Source organism: Xenopus tropicalis, chromosome 7 (genome assembly GCF_000004195.4).
Source record: "Xenopus tropicalis strain Nigerian chromosome 7, UCB_Xtro_10.0, whole genome shotgun sequence".
In the NCBI taxonomy this organism is placed as follows: Eukaryota; Metazoa; Chordata; class Amphibia; order Anura; family Pipidae; genus Xenopus; species Xenopus tropicalis.
Genome location: NC_030683.2, coordinates 81,821,229 through 81,844,139, shown reverse-complemented (window position 1 = coordinate 81,844,139; position 22,911 = coordinate 81,821,229). Strand labels below are relative to the sequence as shown.

The following is a 22,911-nucleotide window of genomic DNA, read 5'->3' as shown; positions in this document are numbered from 1 at the left end:
TGTGAAAGAAGGAAATCAACAATCTATGCCTAGAACAATCATACTCAGCTTTCCACATCTTAGCTACAGATAATCATGAACAGCCAGGGACCTTTCAGGCTCCCAAGAGAAAGCTCGGAGCCAACTTAAGATGGAAAAGTTCTAGTAGTCTTTACTTCCTATTCAGCAGAAAGAAACTTTTATAACTGTTGCAAACACTTACTGAATATTTATTCCAATAAACACAGAGGAAACATAGAGAATGAAATATGCAGTTTGCGCTTTATCAAAAAAAAAAAACATACAACACAGACTTGTGTCTTTTCAATTATATTACTCACTGTCTTCCTTGGTCTGCAGGTAAAGAACATCACTTCTCACACCATCACCTGCTTGGGTGTAAGCCAACACTTGCACACTGTAATCGGTAAATTTCTCAAGCGACTTAAGCTCTACTCGCTCTCGAGGAGTGGTTATATTCTGCATCTCCCCCCATTCTGGATTGAAAACAATTTGAAAGTGAACGGAATTGACAGGTGCTCAAGTGAAATACTGTAACACTATACAAAGAAAGAAAGCCAAGAATGTGGTACTGGATGTTTGCTCAGAATTAAAAGAAATATATAAAGTGCAATAAAAAAAAGGAAAAGAAAAAAAAAAAGATAGGCAGCTTTGGTATTCATAGGACTCACCCCCATCTGGATATAGAGACCAGAATATGACTCTGTATCCTTTCAATACACCATTGAGAGAGTTGCGAGGAGGCTCAGACCAGGAGATGACTGCCACATCAGAAGTGATTGACAGAACTCGGACATTCTCTGGGGGCTTACTTGGAACTGTTTTTGTAGGGAAGAGAAACACTCTATTGGTTTTATAAATAGAAAGAAGGTGTACAGTGAAAGGGATCTGGGAACAAAGTTTTTCAGGTCTTATGTAGAATAGAGGGTTGAGTACCGTTTAGTGACACAGACACAATATAACATTCATAGCACATACAATGTACTTCAACATTTGGGTCTCTTTAATGAGTGTAACTTCTTTAAACTGCAAAGGGGTCTGTATAAAACAAATCTTGCTGCACCCACCTCCCACCACACAAGGGTTGGCTGGTAACTGCCACAACCTACCCTACTGTGCCTTAAGTGCCTTTCTCAATCACATTTCATTGTAAGTGTGTTCTAACTCATGCTGGCCTGATTTGATTCCTCATTTTCCCACACATTTGCTTTTTGTCTTTTCCTTTACACCTTTCTAGCTGCCTGTCTTGCTATCTTCTTCTTTACTGAGTGCGTTCCTGCCTCATTACATTACTACTGCTGCCTCATTACATTACTTCTTATATTAATTGGGTTTAACGCCGAGCCCCCCCTCATAAAATACGTTTTAAGCATATTTTATGTGAACTCTACACTGACAAATAGGTTTTAAAAATACCACAGGACTAAATTGAGAGTGAATTTTTCCGTGATGATAAATCTACCCCTTACTTAAGGGTCCAAAAAAATTGGAAATTGACTTAGTGAGTTCTCACAATGCCTCTCACTATTCTGAAATTATGTTTCTTCACAGGTCTGGAAATCACAGAACATGCTGGGCATGTGTTGTGATGAAACTGGATTCTTGGCTGGAGGACTACTGGCTACTATTACATTTCAATGGTACATATAGTCAGAACAGAAGCAGGGTAGAGAAGGTACAAATCTTTGGATTTAGATTATGAGGGATTACTGTGGTGCACAAAACAATATTAATCAGGCATTTATCATAGCTATTGGAAAAATGGGCAAATGCACTTATACAGCAGGTGCAATGAGACATGGCAAGTTGGGGGGGGATTATGTATTTAAAAGGCATAATATATGAGGAAATCCCTAGATAGATAACTGTGGGGGAATGAAGATGGATAAAATATTTTTCTTGGATTAATAATAATCTCTTTACAAATTTCAAGTTTTGCCAGTGGAAATCAGGTCAACTGAAAGTTTAGTATTATTTAAATTTGCGGTTTCCCCCCTAATTAAACAAGAGGGCAATTTAACAAACTCTTATGACTATAGGAGAAGAATATGGGCAAATCAAAAACAATAATCCATATTTTAATTAAATGAACTGTAAAAAAAAAATACAAAAAAATATATATATATAAGTCCTATTTATCTTGCTTATAATGAATGAATGAATTAATAAATATATATATATATATATATATATATAAGGTGCTTGAGAGAGGGTCAGCACTCACAGGACTTATATAAACAAATTCTTTTTATTAAAGAGGAGACTAACGTTTTGGCTAGCACTCTAGCCTTTATCAAAGTGGTGAATACAACAAACACAGTGTCTAAAAAGCACAAAGTGGCGGGAAAAAGTGGAGATGACATCATCATACGTCGCCAGAGACAGGATACCAGAGAAACCAATAAAAAAACTGAAAACATGCACTAAAAACAAAAAACACAAGAGAAATAATAAGTACAAGCAAGTAATCAAAAGGTCTAAGCAGCAGCTTAAACAGAAACAAAAGTATCAAAATTAGCACGCTACTGTAGCTAGCAGTCAGGGGTGAGCCGAGAAAGTAACAAGTTTGTATCAACACAGTTCCGCTTCACATGAGCCCCATGAGTTGAAATAGACTCATAATCAAGAAAACTTGGTCAGTAAATGGAAACTTAAATAGGGCTGAAACGGGTTGCTATGGTAAATGGTTGCCTTGGTAACACTACATTTTTACACCACTCCCCATTAGGACAGTAGGGGTAAAATATTAGTAATCAGAGGTTCTTCACAAAAAGTTCATTTGATTACAAATCCATGTATGTGGGGTGTGAATGTACATACAAGGGACAGGTTGCTAGGTTGCAGGCATCATAGTAACCAGAGTAGGTTAAAATGCCAGGTTAATTATCAAAAACACTTGTAGTTCATAAAACATCTGAGTCATTATTCTTGCAGGGGATAACATATCCCTGTCTAAAAAAGCAGGAGAGAATACACAGATATGATTTGATATGGAAAGAAAGTGACATGTTGTAAGCTATCTCAAAGTAGAGCAGCACACCGTGAGAAAAGTAGAGATAAAATAAAGGTAAGTGGCTGAGGAGAGGAACCTCTGATTGAAAAGGCCAAAGAAGAGGTATTGTTGGAGTGTCGCAGTCTACGGCAGAGGGTTAAGGGCACCCATTGGAGGGTTTCAGACTCAGGTGGGTACTACACACACAGTTGTCATGGTCAGTTGGTCAATAGTAGAGGCATCTTGTCACCAATGAGTATAACAGATGGTGCAAAGGACCAAAAGGACGCTGGATACTAGGTGTGGTCCACCACCTGTCAAAACCCATACAGGAATTAGGGTGTAACCAGGGGTAAGGGACACACCACGTGTCCAATAAAGCATCCAATGGTGATGAACAGGTGTACCCAAATGTGGTTAGGGAGAGTATAATAAACCCTTTAGTGTGAGGGTACTTGCTGGTGAGTAAAAAGTTAGTAGGAAACATTGTAGACCAGACCAGACAGAGAATTTGGGGCCCATAATTAGCCATACTGCGTAATACAATGAGAAGATTAATTATATACCTCGTAGTGTTCAGGTATCCACTGAGGTCCCCTTTGCATAATGACAAGGAGAAGAGAGGTTTCTGTAGCCAGTTACCAAAGAAGCTCAGGCTTCGGAGCCCAAGAAGAAATAAAGTATTACACCCAGTGGGGGCTGAAGTATAGCCGTAGAACATAGAGAGTGTAAAGGACACAAAGATCAACAGGAGGATGAGTGCTAGTGCCAGGGAAAGAGTGAAGATACAGATGTGGGAGCAATTGAGTCAATAATACGGAGCGTGAGGGATACATACATTCAAACATTATATGCATTTTGTTAATAATATGGAGCATAAGAGACAAGTTCATTGAGTCCTCGTGGGCTGATAGTGTTTATATGAATTAATACCCCCAGATCTTTTTATCCAAACATATAACAGCACAAACACACATATACAATTACAGTTAAGAAATTGAGACACCTGCACCCTGAGTTGCCTTGTCCTATTCACATATACCTAGTAACACAATAACACAGAGAGGCTCACTCACCATCTTCCAGAGTGGTAGCATTAATTTCAGTTGAGGATGGACCAGTTCCGGCTCGATTGAACGCCTGAACAACAACTCCATACTGTGCAAACTTCTTCATGTTGTCCAATGTGTATACCTCTGCATCCCCGGTGGCCTTCATCTCCACAATACTATACTGGCCATTACTGCCAGGCCCATTCTCCCGATAACCAATTTGGTAACCCCGAATTACACCATTCTGTAGTTCTTTCCTGGGGGCCTGTTGTTAGATACACAAGCATATTTAATGTACTGAAATACAGCTACAAAGCCAGTCAACATATAAATAGTAGGACTGCAGAATTCTTTGCTAGTTAGCCATTATTAATTTGAACTAATAAGTGGTAAGTGATTTAAAAAAGTTACAGTCCTAGCCCTGAAACACCAACAATCATCATTGTCTGTATAGGTGCAGCGCACTCACCTTTCCCAGAACATTGTGGGGATCTTTAGTATTAAGCAAACACCAAGAAATATTGTATGACTAATTCACCGGGATAACTTAGCCCTCACTAGAAATTGGAGAGCACTGTAGTTCCATGGGCCATTAATATATGTCTTGTGAATAAGGGAATACATCTCTAGAGCAACTTATCATCTCTTTGGGAGCATTATCATCTTTTTGATAACATTAGTCTGTAAATTTTTATAAGCATAGAATGTGATTTGTAGCAACCTAATGGATTGAGACAATTCTTGCTTTGGCCAAAGGATGTCACTATTACGTAATTGCAGGTCACAATATTCTAGTCTGTAACTGTCAGATATGTTCCGTGCAGTGATCTTTTTGAGAAGGTAGCAATTCCTCAGACAAATAAAAAAAATTACATACAAAATATTACATAAATACTAACAATTTAATTTAATATAAGAAAAAGTAGCTGTACATTGTATAAAGGTAGCTATATTTAAGGGCCTCAGATAAATATGCATCTTAGGTGCCTCCCAGAGCTGGAAGGTAGAACCAATAGAATGACAGAAAAAGGCATCAACAAAACACTGTTAACAACAATGCTTTTCTAGTAGAAAATGGTGTCAAGACAAAGAAGCCTATGCATCCTCAACCTACTGATATGCAAGATGCCAATATATGTGACTGACAGTGGATTACAGTAGGAGACAGTGGATCACAGTAGAAGGCAGTTATGAATTTAATAAAAAAAAACAAAGAGCAGATTTAACCCTTTCACTGCCAGCCATTTTGGAAAAAAGTGGAACTTCTACTGCCAGACAGTTTTTGAACATTTTGCCTTGTTTCACTTTAGGGGCCTTTCCTCAGGGAGACTTTTAGTTTACCCAGGAAAACTATATATCATTTTTTTCAGGACAACCTAAGCTTTAAAAATATGGAGTTTTTGTGTAATTCCAATTCTGTAACAAGATATCGGCTTCTAAATGTCTAACAAATTTTAAAAAAATAATATTTTCCATAATATAAACACATACACCAGAAACAAAAAATATTTTATGCATGAAAATACAACTGATTTGGAAAGTCCCATGTCTCCTGAACGTGCCAATACCAAATATATATACAGGTATAGGACCCATTATCCAGAATGCTCGGGACCAAGGGTATTCCGGATAAGGGGTCTTTCCGTAATTTGGATCTTCATACCTTAAGTCTACTAAAAAATCAATAAAACATTAATTAAATCCAATAGTCCACTGAACAGTTTGATGCCCAATATGTATAGGTTTACCTAAGTATGTGGTATGTAGGGGCCCCCAATGTGAACATACCCCCATATGATCTGTAATTTCAGGTTCTGTGTGGGATAAAGCTAGAAAAAAGTATGCTCACCCCAGAAAGCCATATATTTTTGGAAAGTACACATTCCCCCAAATCTAAAATGGGTACCCATGTCTTTCTACTCCAAAGTAGCAAAGTTGGCAATTTTGATAATATTTCCAAAAATCCTCTCAAAGCTTCCAGTTTGCAGCATCTTATCTCCCATGTATCATTAGGTACCAAGATAAAACACCCTGAATTTGAACACCAGGGGTCCACTGAACAGTTTGCTGCCAAATATGTATAGGTTTACCTAAGTATGTGGCATGTAGGGGCCCCAATGTGAACTACATGCTTGGCAGGGAAAGGGTTAAATGCAGCACAGCATAGTAAGAGAACATGTATGGGAACCATTATCTGGAAACCTGTTATCCAGAAAGCTCCGAATTATGGGAAGGCCATCTTCCATAGACACCATTTTTTTCTCCAATAATAAAAAAGTACTTGATCCCAACTAAGGTAAAATTAATCTTTATTCAACGCAAAACAATTCCATCGGGTTTATATAATATGTAGTAGACTTAGAGTATGGAGATCTAAATTACATAAAGACCCCTTATCCAGAAAAACTACATCGGAATCAGACAGACATAAGAAGAGACAGCTGTGCACTATTCATTAAAAGTACTTGCTCCCAAAGACTGCTTGTTATGATTCTTCATAGTTGTACTGATCGTCGATGCATTGTGGTGTCTGTTCTAATGTATCTTGCACAAGTGCACTCACTGATATTAGGGAACCTTGGAATTACCACCACCACGGACATGGTGGAGATGCCAGGATTCCCACAGTCACAGTATCCTAATTATTACATTTACAGTAAATGCAGGCTTAGAAGTACAGGTATGGGATCTGTTATCCAGAATGCTCGCGACCTGGGGTCTTCCAGATTAGGGATCTTCCCATAGTTTTGATCTCCATCCTTTAAGTCTACTAAAAATCATTTAAACATTAAATAAACCCAAAAGGATTTTTTTTTCCATCCAATAAGGATTATTATATCTTACTTTGGATAAAGTACAAGGTACTGTTTTAATATTACAGAGAAAAAGGAAATCATTTCTAAAAATTAGTATCATTTGTTTAAGTTGGAGTCTATGGGAGATGACCTTTCCTTAATTTGGAACTTTCTGGATAATGGGTTTCGGGATAACGGATCCTATACCTGTATTAAACTAACCAAATTAATCAACTCTTATTTTTTTATATGGATTGTATCCGTTTTCTTAGAATAAAATGTACATGTCTACGATATAAAGTAAAGAACAGATCTACAACCATATTGACAGACAAGCAAAAGGGATACAAAAGAGAGATTCAATCACCTACGCTTTATTTTTATTCTGCAGTTCACATTGAATTCTTTATCAAATCATTTAACAAAAACACTAATCTTTAGCTGGCAGAAATATTTGTGTTGGTATTGTTTAAATGACTTCCTTGTATTGAATACTAACTAGGGCAGCAGCATAAGAGGTAGCAATCTGCACACCAGCACAGCACTCTACTCATTGTTCTTAAACCCTGCAATGTCTAACCCTATTGAGCTAAACCATAACCATTCACAAACCATACTATACATTAGGGTTGATTCACTAAAGTGCGATAAATTTTATCGCACATTTTTTTTTGCGTTAAAATAGACGCGAAAAATTAGCGCGCGATTCACTACAGTATTGCCGCGTGCGTTAATTTGCATATCGCATGCGTTAATTTTCGCGCAACCGCATGCGTTAATTAGCGCGCTGAAAAGAATACTAACGCTTGATTCACAAACACTTAGACGCGCTAAATAGCGCATTAGGCTATGCGAAAATTAACACCTACTTGGGGCAGGCGATGATTATAGAAAAGTACAGTTAATGAGCTTTTGGCAACACAATATGGACTTTGCAGTGTGATTTATTCAAGTATGTGTTGGCCCTAGAGTGACGCAGCCTCCAGTTTGCAGGGAAATGGTCATTTTTAATACAGTAATTTTATGAAAGTATTGGCATGTATGGCTAACATGTCGTGCGTTTATTCGCATGACTATTTATATGTGGCTACAATTGATGAAATGTTTCGCCAGGCATGGATTTGCGGCAAATTTTTCCGTGGCAAATGTTTTCATGCGTTTTGCAAAACAATCCGCCAATGGCAAAACGCATGAAAAAATTTGCCGTGGAAAAATTAGCTGCACGTCCAAATATTCGCCGCAAATCCATGCCTGGCGAAACATTTCATCAATTGTAGCCGCATATAAATAGTCGCGGGCAACAATTTTATTTGGCCACACGACTTTGCGAATTTTTCGCTAAAGATAAACGGAACAGATTCGCTCATCACTAGCAGTTACTATTTGTAAGCAGCTACTAATTATATGCTACCATTTATATGCTACCATTTATATGTGGCGACAATTCATATGCGGCGACTATCTATTTGTGGCGACTATACGCAGGCGTTAATTAGCGCATGTACCATCAAATACCGAACAAAAATAGTCTTCACGAGTTAAATAACGCATGCAATATCGCGGGTAAATTAGCGCAAGTATGCTGATAATGAATTGTGCGTTAAGTCGCAAAAATGTAGACGCAATAAAATTTTTAACGCACGCTACAAATAGCGCACGTTTTAACGCACTTTAGTGAATCAGCCCTATTTTATCTTATATTAACTATATGGGTGGAAGGGAGTGAAACAAGTTGGACAACTTATAAATAGAACAGCATTGTTGCAATGGACTTGTTAGATAAAAGTGTGATATGCAGACGTGAGCAGAGAGACAGAAAGGTACCAGATTTACCACGCAGCTTCTCTCACAGTATACAATGTGTGACAGATGAGAAGTGTTAAAGATAGACCTTCTCCTTATAAATGAATGGCAGAGTAAGATTTAGCTTTTCTTTGCTGAATGGTGCAGCAGACAGGGTTACCTTACCTTCCAGGTTACTTGTATACTTTGTGATGTCAATGGCTGTAAGGTGACATCCATGGGTGGACCATCAGGAGCTGAAATGAACAAGAAATTATTAATGACACTCTTAAGTGGACTGCTGAGAACATGTTTTATGCATCCAGTACTCTGGAAGGTTCCTAGAATTCTGCCTGCCTTGCAGAATAGGAATAGTAAAAGTATAATAAACCATTCTCCCTATACTGCTAAATTCTGGGTCAAAAAAAATGTTTGTGGTTTTGCTCCTCCATCAGTTCTATTTTCAACAAACAAAGGAAACTAGAATAAGGTAAGATAGTGTCCATTGTTGATTTAAGTAGGCCAATATCGTTCAAGTAGGCCGATATTCCTTACATAGAGATCTCTATTCTGATTGTAGTGAAATTTAACTACTCCAGCATGTGTGTGTTCATCTGTTTGCGTCAGGGAATATGGCTTAAGACGTGTTAAGTCTCCATTATATTCCAATACTGTAAACATGGTTTAACTTTAAAATGTTAAAAAAACAATAAGCACAGTCTGAGTACTGTACTGGCAAGAATACAGTATGAGATTGGTGGGTTTGTGTTTTCTTTTTTTAACAGTAGTTTTTAAACATGCATTTATTTAAGACTGATTAAGGACTTCATACATCAGATCATTGCTCCCCTAAATATATGTATCACACAGGCTTTGATTTTCACATACACACAAATCCACAGTAGTTATGGAAAAACAAAGCAAATTAAACTAAATAAAATTAAAATCAGCTGTATAAACATAAAACATGTTTATATCACCACAAAGGTAATTTTGAAAAAATTAACCTAATATTTCTAATCAGACAAACTAATAGGTAGACAGATAGATATTTCTAATATGTTTCTGGCAAATTAATCTAATATGTTTCTGGCAAATAAAAACAACTTAGTTAATGTATACTTTAAAGCAGTTTGGTGACTTAACCACTTACCTGCCTCTTCTGTGCTGATTGTAAGCTCTTTGCTGGGCTCACTACGGCCAATCTTGTTAAATGAATACATGCGTATGCTGTACACTGACGCTGGATGCAAATCAACTATGTTGGCTTGGTTGATGATGGGTGATATATTACGAGTGGACTGCTTAAATTCCCAGGAATCTGCATTAAAAAGAAGGATTATTATTATCACCAAATCTGACTGTACCTCCTTGATGTTATATCTTGCTGTTATATCCAACCAAGAACGGATTCAAATAGAGAAAATTAAAGGAGCTCTGTGAGGCCTTATATAAAGGAAGACATTTGATTTTCATTTCAAGGCTTACAGAATGACAGCCCATTTGTTGCCACTGTATCCTCAAGACAGCAGCATACCCAGTTGTTATGTCTGTGATTATTACTTCTATACTTCTACATGTACATGGACAGTCAATAGAAAAAAAGTGTAAACCATACCCAGCACAAGCAAGATAAGGAACAACTGTGCTCAAAAAATGTTTAATAAATGTAATTGCATCTATTTAGTGGATCAGTGTGCAAGGGACAGAGATGAGAAACTGATCAAGTGGATTAGCACCCATTTTAGGGTCTTACTGCTTATGCTGTTGTGACCCATCATGGAAAATGGTGGGGTGAGATGAGTGTTGACTGTAAGACATCAATATGGAAAGGCTTTCTAAAAATAAATACTGTATATTGAACTAGACTTCTACAACTTGGTCTTGAAATACTAATTTATCCAACTCTCACCTGATTTATTCTTATACTCAATATCAAAAGCTGTTATAATGCTGTTTCCATCAAATCTCTGAGTCCAGCGTAGATTCATGCTACGAGCCTTCACTTCCCGGACCTCCAGCTCAGGGGGATCAGGAGGCTCTGCAAGGGTAAATAGTTAATGAGTTAGTGTAATGTCCCCAAGCAATGCAAGCGACATGCTAATTGGCAAGTGGAACAGAACATGACATTATGTGGCACACTGACCTTATTAGGGTCAGATTGTATTTAAGATTAATATTACAGATAGTTTTTATATAATTTGACAAAAGTGATAACATTTATTTTTTTCAATTTAAATCCTGTGTAACATCAAATAAATGGGTGTAATGTGAAAATGTGGTATGCATTATTTGCTTTTATAGGCATTGCAGGTACAGCATATAACAAGATACAATCAGGAAAATAAAAATAAAAGTTCTGGCAGTCATACTTTTTGTATTTTACTGAAGTGGAAATCATAGGAAAAATCCTATTTGTCTTTTATTATGACTTTCAAACCAATGTCTTGTTGCTAGGGTGACATTCTAATAACCAGATAATAAAAACTGAATAAATTGGAGCCTTGCCTTTTCTGGCAGGATTCGGCTGAATCCAAGTGCTTGACCAAACCCTTAAAATCATGTGACTGATAAAGGAAATTGTTAATTTTTTTTTTGCATGTGTATTTTTTTACCCCCTCCCTTACCTGAATTTGGTTTGGATTTGTGTTTTGGGAATATCAAAAAAGTGGAATTGGAATATCAAAAAAGTTGATTCGGCACATGACTTACTGTTTGGGGATCACCTTAGGACAACCCAATACATAGTTACATAGTTACATAGTTACATAGGGTTGAAAAAAGACCAGTGTCCATCAAGTTCAACCCATCCAAGTAAAACCAGCACACCTAACCCACACCTACCAATCTATACACTCACATACATAAACTATAAATACAACCACTAGTACTAACTGTAGATATTAGTATCACAATAGCCTTGGATATTCTGATTGATCAAGAACTCATCCAGGCCCCTCTTAAAGGCATTAACAGAATCTGCCATTACCACATCACTAGGAAGGGCATTCCACAACCTCACTGCCCTCACCGTGAAAAACCACCTACGCTGCTTGGTACATGGTTGACTATTAAAGATTTATCTTTTTTTTTTTAATTTACTGTTGTCTGTAGTGAAGGCATATTTTTGCATGAGAAAACTTGACCATAGGTTGAGAACCGGTATACTAAGAATTATGATAAATTAGTATATTAGTAACAATATTATTAAATAGGTGCTGCAGTCCAAAAATCAGGCCCATTCCTCAAGTTTTTACTTGCAATGGAGCATTTTTGCCCACAACTCCAGCAAATTTCATGTGATTCTACTTTAACCAGATTACTCATTATGGGCACAAAATGTGTGTTTACCCATTTGTTAAATCTGGCACAACATTGATGTTAATAAAAGCACCTGGAATTAACACATGATTAAGGCAGGTATAAAGCACAGGACTCTCTTGCACCAAAGTGTGCTGTGCCTTGCACCCTATTTTATAAAGCAGGGCAACCAGAGGATTTGGACAAGGGGCAATGATACACAAAAGTGCTTTACAGAATAGGGTTTATACTTATTTTCAAGCTATTATACATGACTCATATTTTAATTTTTCCAGCATATATTGTTATATTGTTACTTTGGGTTGGAAAAAGACATCAAGTTAAACTCCTCCAAATGAACCCTAGTGCATCTATAAATATACAGATAATATAAAATACTTCTACTGTAGCCTGGGATCCAAGCTGTTCTTAAAGGCATTCATATAATCTGCCATCACACCACCACCCCCTTAGGGCATCACGCAACTTCACTGCCCCCACTGAACCACCTTTGCTGCTTCAAATGAAAGTTCAGTTCCTCAAGTCTAAAGAGGTGTTTTCTGTTTTTATACATGTGATAATGTACAGTATACAGTAATGCATGTGTAAAGAGTACCCTTGCAAGTGTCTTTTTCCCAGAGCAAAAAAACCTCACCTTAATAGTCAATCCCCATAGTTCATCTAATTTAAGAGTTTAGTTGCACATCTCTGCACTCTGATTAATTAATCATCTTTAAAGGAGAACTAAAGCTTAACTAAAGAAGTAGGACAGAAATGTTGTAAATTATGTTTTCTGGTTCTGTACCAGCCCAAGGCAACCACAGCCCTTCAGCAGTGAAGATCTGTACTTTCAAAGATTCCCCCAGTAGCCCCCATATTCCTTTCTGCTGATTCACTGCACATGCTCTGTGCTGCTGTCACTTACTTGAGCTTACTCACAATATACAGTGGTGTGAAAAACTATTTGCCCCCTTCCTGATTTCTTATTCTTTTGCATGTTTGTCACACAAAATGTTTCTGATCATCAAACACATTTAACTATTAGTCAAAGATAACACAAGTAAACACAAAATGCAGTTTTTAAATGAGGGTTTATATTATTTAGGGAGAAAAAAAATCCAAACCTACATGGCCCTGTGTGAAAAAGTAATTGCCCCCTGAACCTAATAACTGGTTGGGCCACCCTTAGCAGCAATAACTGCAATCAAGCGTTTGCGATAACTTGCAATGGGTCTTTTACAGCGCTCTGGAGGAATTTTGGCCCACTCATCTTTGCAGAATTGTTGTAATTCAGCTTTATTTGAGGGTTTTCTAGCATGAACCGCCTTTTTAAGGTCATGCCACAACATCTCAATAGGATTCAGGTCAGGACTTTGACTAGGCCACTCCAAAGTCTTCATTTTGTTTTTCTTCAGTCATTCAGAGGTGGATTTGCTGGTGTGTTTTGGGTCATTGTCCTGCTGCAGCACCCAAGATCGCTTCAGCTTGAGTTGACGAACAGATGGCCGGACATTCTCCTTCAGGATTTTTTGGTAGACAGTATAATTCATGGTTCCATCTATCACAGCAAGCCTTCCAGGTCCTGAAGCAGCAAAACAATCCCAGACCATCACACTACCGCCACCATATTTTACTGTTGGTATGATGTTCTTTTTCTGAAATGCTGTGTTACTTTTACGCCAGATGTAACGGGACACGCACCTTCCAAAAAGTTCAACTTTTGTCTCGTCGGTCCACAAGATATTTTCCCAAAAGTCTTGGCAATCATTGAGATGTTTTTTAGCAAAATTGAGACGAGCCATAATGTTCTTTTTGCTTAAAAGTGGTTTGCGCCTTGGAAATCTGCCATGCAGGCCGTTTTTGCCCAGTCTCTTTCTTATGGTGGAGTCATGAACACTGACCTTAATTGAGGCAAGTGAGGCCTGCAGTTCTTTAGATGTTGTCCTGGGGTCTTTTGTGGCCTCTCGGATGAGTTGTCTCTGCGCTCTTGGGGTAATTTTGGTCGGCCGGCCACTCCTGGGAAGGTTCACCACTGTTCCATGTTTTTGCCATTTGTGGATAATGGCTCTCACTGTGGTTCGCTGGAGTCCCAAAGCTTTAGAAATGGCTTTATAACCTTTACCAGACTGATAGATCTCAATTACTTTTGTTCTCATTTGTTCCTGAATTTCTTTGGATCTTGGCATGATGTCTAGCTTTTGAGGTGCTTTTGGTCTACTTCTCTGTGTCAGGTAGCTCCTATTTAAGTGATTTCTTGATTGAAACAGGTGTGGCAGTAATCAGGCCTGGGGGTGACTACAGAAATTGATATTGAAATTGAAAATTGAAATTGATAAACCACAGTTAAGTTATTTTTTAACAAGGGGGGCAATCACTTTTTCACACAGGGCCATGTAGATTTGGAGTTTTTTTTCTCCCTTAATAACGTAAACCTTCATTTAAAAACTGCATTTTGTGTTCAATTATGTTATCTTTGACTAATAGTTAACGGTTTTTGATGAGAAGAAACATTTAAGTGTGACAAACATGCAAAAGAATAAGAAATCAGGAAGGGGGCAAATAGTTTTTCACACCACTGTACTGTATATACAGAATATAAATTTTACAATATAATATTACAGGCCAAGCTAATTTTCTAATTTTGCTTTATAATTTGTGATGACCCCTACATTTAGCTTCTCAAAAGCTGCTCAGAGCATAAAGAATGTCACACTCTTTATGACACTTTCCATAATGGGGAGCTCCTGTGACAAACAGAGGGATTTGCTAAAGTTACATGTATTCGGTAAACTGTATGAGCTATTGGATGCACGTAAGTGTCTCTTCTGAGACAACATAAATGTTCTAAAGACTGGTCAGTTTTATGGCTCACATACTGGGAATAGGTGCATCTTGCCAGAAGAGTGAGAATAAGTATAGTAATTGCATAAATGTGTATGGGTTTGTAAACTAGCATATAGGATAAAGTTATGGGAACTGTTATCTGGAAACCTATCTAGTTCACCCCTTATCCAGAAAAGCCTAGGTCCTGAGCATTCTCGATAACAGGTCACATACCTGTATAAATGCCTTTTAGACTGATTGTTAGTAAGTGTAGGCTTATTTCACACTGTGTGTGTATGTGTGGCAATATGACTATTTGTTTCTGCAAATTAAGTGTATTTCAGTTTACCTTGCACAGTAAGTTGTATCAGGCCTCTGTCTTCTCCATATGAGTTTATTGCATGGCACGAAAAAAACACAGAGTCCCCTCTTTCTGCTGGCTTAAGCTATGGGGTTCAAAAATGAATCAAAGTTACAGCAATATTTAAAAAATATATGCTTCATATATTTTTATACTAATAATTTCCCACGATTGTATGCTATATACTCTTATCCCATCTCACCGTCAGAGTGGAGATAACCTCATCCCCGCTGTCCTTGGTAGCAATTAGGTAGCGTAAATTCCTGTCTGGGTCTATCACTGTATCTCCTTTTTCCCAGCGGATTATAATGGGGCGTTCTCCTCGTGCTGTGCAGTTAAGGCCTTTCGTTTGACCTTTGATGGCAATAGTTGTATTTGGGTGAGAAGTGATCATTGCTGGTACTAAGGAATGAACAAAGAGGAATTACACATAAAGATAACAGGGAAACAGCTGCCCTCAAAGGGAAAATTAGGTCAAGTCATCTAACATTATTAATGTGAATGACTTTACTCCGAAAGCTTCAATAATGAAGCACTGTTTGCTTAGAGCTAGCATTTTTAGCAGGGTCGGACTGGGCCGCCGGGACACCGGGAAAAATCCCGGAGGGCCCCGGCCCTAGTGGGCCCCAGCGGCCCAGTCCGACCTTTGCCGGCGCTCCCCGCTACTGACTGTTCCTCCCCGACGCGTTCAATTTATACGCGCTCGGGGAGGACGTCAGGCGGGGGCCCTTCGGGGGGGTTAGGGGGGCCCTTGGGGGGGTTAGGGGACGCGGCTGGGGCACCTGCAGGGCCCCTGGGGCGGGAGCCCCGGTGGGCCCTGCACCCCCCAGTCCGACCCTGATTTTTAGAACAAATACAAAAACAAGAAGTCCAGTAAATCACAGGAAATGATCTTTATAGATCATGTTAGCATACACCACAAACAGTACACACACACATTCTGCTATGCAGAGGTTTGAATGTGGGGGGCGGGGGGGGGGTGAAGTTTACTTCACCTGAGGGCACTGAGCCCCTCCCCACCCCCACCTCAGTGATATTACAAGCTCAGGTCGCTGCAGAAGCAGACGGAGGCCGCGGGCTGCTGAGCTATCTCTCGCTGCGCTTGTAAAGCCGTCTCCAGTGAAGTGGCAGAGAGACACGCTCCACATCATTTCAATTTGTAGTACGGACTGAGAGAGGGGGGTGCATGCAAACGGAGGGAAGTGCAGGGGATATAGAAGAAATAATAAAATGAGTGTTAAGGAGAGAATATTGGGACAATTGGGAAATAACATTAGGAAATGTAAAGCAGGGAAAAAAAAAATTCACGACTATAAGACAAGGCATAGGGGTGCTGCTATTTTGCACAAATTGTTACACAAATGTGCGTCCGATTAATACTCTCAAGCTCATTTATATGCAGCTGTACTGAGGGGAGTTTTAGTTTAGACTTTTTTTACCCTTTCATTCCAAACTTGCTTATACAACAGTGGGTTTCCTTGACAGCGTAATTCTTTTATATGATTTCAATTGTTCAAATGTTGCTAGTGACACCCATGAATGGGTATTGGCACATCCATGTCCATATGCAAACATATTCCTTTCCACTGATAATTAGAGACACTTTGTATGGAAAGGGTTAACTGCGACATGCTAAAGGGGATCAAAAGCCATCACTGTTTGTACAGTAGCTACAAACTCTTGTTTAGACTGCAAAGTTGTTTTTAATTCCATATGCTGACTGTTCTACTTACTCTTCACGGTAAGGAACATAGACTTGCTGATGTCAGTGCCCACTCCATTGCTTGCCTGGCAAAGGTAATAACCAATATCCTCCTCTAGCACATGACGGATAAGAAGGGAGCTGTTAGGAAGAATCTGGATGCGGCCAGTTAGTGGCACAGGGTGGTATTGTTGGGGGTTCCCACTTCCTGTAAAGAGTATAAATGTAACATAATAAAGCACTGGTTCAATTGCTACCTGACAAGTCTACAGTGAGACCCAAAATGAATATGTACAAACACTAAATATTTCAGAAAACCTAATTTCTTTTCTGCTTTGCTCATTTTCTGTTTTAAATCTAACTGCATTTTACATATGAGAAATCAAGATGGCTGCTCTACTGTAGTGACATTGTATAAGAAAAAAGATGTGAAATATACATAAATATACATATATTAATATTTAGAAACATTAAGAGACATCTGCCATACTAGGTCTTTTATTAAATGTACTAGCTTTCCTAGTAAAGTTAATAAAACAGCATCTGAATGGATAATAAAGCTATATTTTATAACCCTGCATGTTGCACTGATTTATTTCAGTTTCAGTGCTTACTATATGTATCTTATCTTTTCTGCAGAGCAAAAACATACTTTCACAACAGAAATTGAGGCATGGTGTATGGGCATGAATAAATTGATTTGGCTGGTACTACTACTGCATATACATATCATAGCTCTATATTGTATATGAAAAATGCCAGTGTATTTGGCTATTTGTTACAAAAAAACAGTGGCATATATGGACTATGAGTAACATTATTCAGTGATGTACTCACCCTTAGCATGCTTCCACACAACTTTTGGAGGAGGGTATCCATCCACTGAGCAATTCAGTACTCCAGCTTTGCCATAGATTCCATCCTGATTGTTTGGCTGAACCACAAATCTGGGTGGCACTGTAGCGAATTTTAAGAAAACATTAATTTTACTGCAGAGCATTATTACTAAATCCTAGAGGAGAAAAGTCTTTACTGCACGGCAATTTACACTGCAGAAAATATGTTGCAAAGTACTTAACCAGACCAAGGAATGTTTGTCATGTAATTTTGCCTGATATTATGTTGTTCATTAAACGCTACGTACTTACACTACTAGAGATGGATGTAGTAATATTACACATACTACAGAGCATTTATTATATCTGTTTTGTTGTGGCAGTTTTCCGTTGCTAGTTTTCTGTCTGAGCAGATATACCCAGTGTACATTCTAGGACAGAGAAGGAACAAAAATCATAGAAGGATTGGTTTGTTTGTTTAAACTCCCCCAAACTGCAGTGCTGAAAAATTGCAGCACTGAAAAAACATACTATTAACACACAATTATTACAATTATTCACAGTTGTGAGCCTCACCCACAAGCACTCATAACAATCACAATAACGTACATAACCTATGAAGCATACAATTCTACATACTGTACAATCTCTCTCAATGTATTAAATACATTTTTCTATATATAGTACACTCTCTCACACAGTGTATTAAATACATTCTTCTATATACCGTACACTCTCTAACACAGTGTATTACATACATTCTTCTAAATACTGTACACTCTCTCTCACAGTGTATTAAATATATTCTACATACTGTACACTCTCTCACACAGTGTATTACATACATTCTTCTAAATACAGTACACTCTCACAGTGTATTAAATATATTCTACATACTGTACACTCTCTCACACAGTGTATTACATACATTCTTCTAAATACTGTACACTCACACAGTGTATTAAATACATTCTACATACTGTACACTCTCTCACAGTGTATTAAATACATTCTTCTATATACTGTACACTCTCTCACACAGTGTATTACATACATTCTTCTACATACTGTACACTCACTCACATAGTGTATTAAATACATTCTTCTACATACTGTACACTCTCTCAGTGTATTAAATACATTCTTCTACAAACTATACACTCTCTCAGTGTACTAAATACGTTCTTCTACATACTGTACACTCTCTTAGTGTATTAAATACATTCTTCTACATACTGTACACTCTCTTGGTGTATTAAATACATTCTTCTACATACTGTACACTCACTCTCATAGTGTATTAAATACATTCTTCTATATACTGTACACCTTCTCTCACAGTGTATTAAATACATTCTTCTACATACTGTACACTCTCTCAGTGCATTAAATACATTCTTCTACATACTGTACACTCTCTCTCACAGTGTATTAAATACATTCTTCTATATACCGTACACTCTCTCACACAGTGTATTACATATATTCTTCTAAATACCGTACACTCTCTCACACAGTGTATTACATACATTCTTCTAAATACAGTACACTCTCACAGTGTATTAAATATATTCTACATACTGTACACTCTCTCACACAGTGTATTACATACATTCTTCTACATACTGTACACTCACTCACATAGTGTATTAAATACATTCTTCTACATACTGTACACTCTCTCAGTGTATTAAATACATTCTTCTATATACTGTATACACTCTCTCAGTGTATTAAATACATTCTTCTTCAAACTATACACTCTCTCAGTGTACTAAATACGTTCTTCTACATACTGTACACTCTCTTAGTGTATTAAATACATTCTTCTACATACTGTACACTCTCTTGGTGTATTAAATACATTCTTCTACATACTGTACACTCACTCTCATAGTGTATTAAATACATTCTTCTATATACTGTACACCTTCTCTCACAGTGTATTAAATACATTCTTCTATATACTGTACACTCTCTTAGTGTATTAAATACATTCTTCTACATATTGTACACTCTCTCAGTGCATTAAATACATTCTTCTACATACTGTACACTCTCTCTCACAGTGTATTAAATACATTCTTCTATATACCGTACACTCTCTCACACAGTGTATTACATATATTCTTCTAAATACCGTACACTCTCTCACACAGTGCATTACATATATTCTTCTAAATACCGTACACTCTCTCACACAGTGTATTACATACATTCTTCTAAATACTGTACACTCTCTCACACAGTGTATTACATACATTCTTCTTGTAGGGGTTTACCAAAAATGGGCCCTTAGGACAGACACCCCTAGACTAGGCCACTGGTTGGTGCTAGTTAAACAGGGACATTGGAATCGCTGGGTTCTACATAGTTAACAGGGAGTATACCTGTAGTTCGGGTTATGGCTACTGGGTGGTGCATAGGCCCATATAAAGGGTTGCAGCCATGTGCTGTGAGCCATCTTAGGCTGGGATAGCTTCTGGGACTAGAAGCTTCCCAGACAACGTTACTAGATAGTAGTTTCTTGTGATAGGACATTCTAGGAGTGTCATGTAGGACACCAAGCTAGAATGGGCGGATATTGCCCCTCCAGGAGTGGTAGTGGGGTTAAGACCCCCCAGCATTACATCTGCTGGAGTGCAGGGCATTAAGTGGCTAGGTAGGTGGACAATTCCCTGCTAGTCCAGGAGGCCGGATCTGAGGGTGCCATACGATAGTACCGGTGTGGGTCCTTGTGGTGTAACTCCTAGCATGGGTACTGAGAACTCCATAAAGGAGGGTCTCGCCAATAGTACCGGGGATAGCACCTAGCTGGGAAACCCGTGAGGTAGTACCAACAGGAAAAGGTTCTCAATGAGAAGTAAGGAGATATGCCCTGCCGTGTGTATAAATGATATGCCGCTCCTGGAGAGGTCTCTGCCTGAATAAACCATAGCATTCATTCTATATACAACTGTGTCTGTTGTGAATATCTACCTAGCCCAGAGGACCACTACTACGCTGGTAAGGAATAACTCAAAGAGTGAGTACATCACACCAGGAGTACGGGGGTCCCAAAGGGGCATAGTATCCTGATTGTTTCCCAGGGGGTGGATTACAGTTCCACAACACCATCCCTGGGTGGAGGCACGCCATTAAGGGGAGAAATCCCTGTAAACCCCCATAGTAAGCGGGGGCTCAGGACTCCTGTAGCGCCAAAGTATCGTGCTCCAACGGGTAGTGCCACAGAATCCGCAAAAGTGGGCTACATTCTAAATACTGTACACTCTCTCACACAGTGTATTACATACATTCTTCTAAATGCTGTACACTCTCTCACACAGTGTATTACATACATTCTTCTAAATACTGTACACTCTCTCACACAGTGTATTACATACATTCTTCTAAATACCGTACACTCGCTCACACAGTGTATTACATACATTCTTCTAAATACTGTACACTCTCTCACACAGTGTATTACATACATTCTTCTAAATACTGTACACTCTCTCACACAGTGTATTATAAACATTCTTCTAAATACTGTACACTCTCTCACACAGTGTATTACATACATTCTTCTAAATACTGTACCCTCTTTCACACAGTGTATTAAATATATTCTACATACTGTACACTCTCTCAAAGTGTATTAAATACATTCTTCTATATACTGTACACTCTCTCTCACAGTGTATTAAATACATTCTTCTATATACTGTGCACCTTCTCTCACAGTGTATTAAATACATTCTTCTACAAACTGTACACTCTCTCACAGTGTATTAAATACATTCTTCTATATACTGTACACACTCTCTCAGTGTATTAAATACATGCTACTGCATACTGTACACCTTCTCACAGTGTATTAAATACATTCTTCTACAAACTGTACACTCTCTCAGTGTATTAAATACATTCTTCTACATACTGTACACTCTCTCAGCGTATTAAATACATTCTTCTACATACTGAACACTCTCTCAGTGTATTAAATACATTCTTCTATATACTGTACACATTCTCAGTGTATTAAATACATTCTTCTACATACTGTACACTCACTCTCATAGTGTATTAAATACATTCTTCTATATACTGTACACCTTCTCTCACAGTGTATTAAATACATTCTTCTACATACTGTACACTCACTCTCATAGTGTATTAAATACATTCTTCTATATACTGTACACCTTCTCTCACAGTGTATTAAATACATTCTTCTACATACTGTACACACTCTTAGTGTATTAAATACATTCTTCTACATATTGTACACTCTCTCAGTGTATTAAATACATTCTTTTACATACTGTACACTCTCTCAGTGCATTAAATACATTCTACATACTGTACACTCTCTCTCACAGTGTATTAAATACATTCTTCTATATACCGTACACTCTCTCTCACAGTGTATTAAATACATTCTTCTATATACCGTACACTCTCTCACACAGTGTATTACATACATTCTTCTAAATACCGTACACTCTCTCACACAGTGTATTACATACATTCTTCTAAATACCGTACACTCTCTCACACAGTGTATTACATACATTCTTCTAAATACTGTACCCTCTTTCACACAGTGTATTAAATATATTCTACATACTGTACACTCTCTCACAGTGTATTAAATACATTCTTCTATATACTGTACACCTTCTCTCAAAGTGTATTAAATACATTCTTCTACAAACTGTACACTCTCTCTCACAGTGTATTAAATACATTCTTCTATATACTGTACACACTCTCTCAGTGTATTAAATACATTCTACTGCATACTGTACACCTTCTCTCACAGTGTATTTAATACATTCTTCTACAAACTGTACACTCTCTCAGTGTATTAAATACATTCTTCTGCATACTGTACACTCTCTCAGTGTATTAAATACATTCTTCTACATACTGAACACTCTCTCAGTGTATTAAATACATTCTTCTATATACTGTACACATTCTCTCAGTGTATTAAATACATTCTACTGCATACTGTACACCTGCTCTCACAGTATATTAAATACATTCTTCTACAAGCACCTGGCCCCTATTCTGCCACTTGCTCACAGAATATTACAAAAAAATAAAACTTCCTGTATTCTTGTTACTGCTACAAATTACCAATGGACACCTGAAAAAATAACCACTACAGAATTACAATGTATTTATAATTATAACACTCTACTTTATTCCTGCATGATTTCCATAGGGTTAATCTCAGTTATTAAATGCAGCTTAACTTGTTCCTTGCCTATACAACGA

The 22,911-nt window shown here is 37.8% G+C and overlaps 1 protein-coding gene across 2 annotated transcripts in view; it reads right to left on the bottom strand.

The window, feature by feature from the left end:
* Positions 1 to 22,911, bottom strand: part of dscaml1 (Down syndrome cell adhesion molecule like 1) — a 141,546-nt gene that overhangs the window by 12,196 nt on the left and 106,439 nt on the right. For both annotated transcript variants that reach the window (XM_002932905.5, XM_004916065.4), the window contains exons 10-19: positions 17,645 to 17,764; positions 16,839 to 17,015; positions 15,308 to 15,507; positions 15,094 to 15,190; positions 10,534 to 10,662; positions 9,775 to 9,942; positions 8,808 to 8,878; positions 4,069 to 4,309; positions 672 to 818; positions 321 to 476 (exon numbers count right to left, since the gene is read on the bottom strand). In XM_002932905.5, the coding sequence (XP_002932951.2) occupies positions 321 to 476; positions 672 to 818; positions 4,069 to 4,309; positions 8,808 to 8,878; positions 9,775 to 9,942; positions 10,534 to 10,662; positions 15,094 to 15,190; positions 15,308 to 15,507; positions 16,839 to 17,015; positions 17,645 to 17,764 (1,506 nt within the window). The remainder of the gene's footprint in view (positions 1 to 320; positions 477 to 671; positions 819 to 4,068; positions 4,310 to 8,807; positions 8,879 to 9,774; positions 9,943 to 10,533; positions 10,663 to 15,093; positions 15,191 to 15,307; positions 15,508 to 16,838; positions 17,016 to 17,644; positions 17,765 to 22,911) is intronic.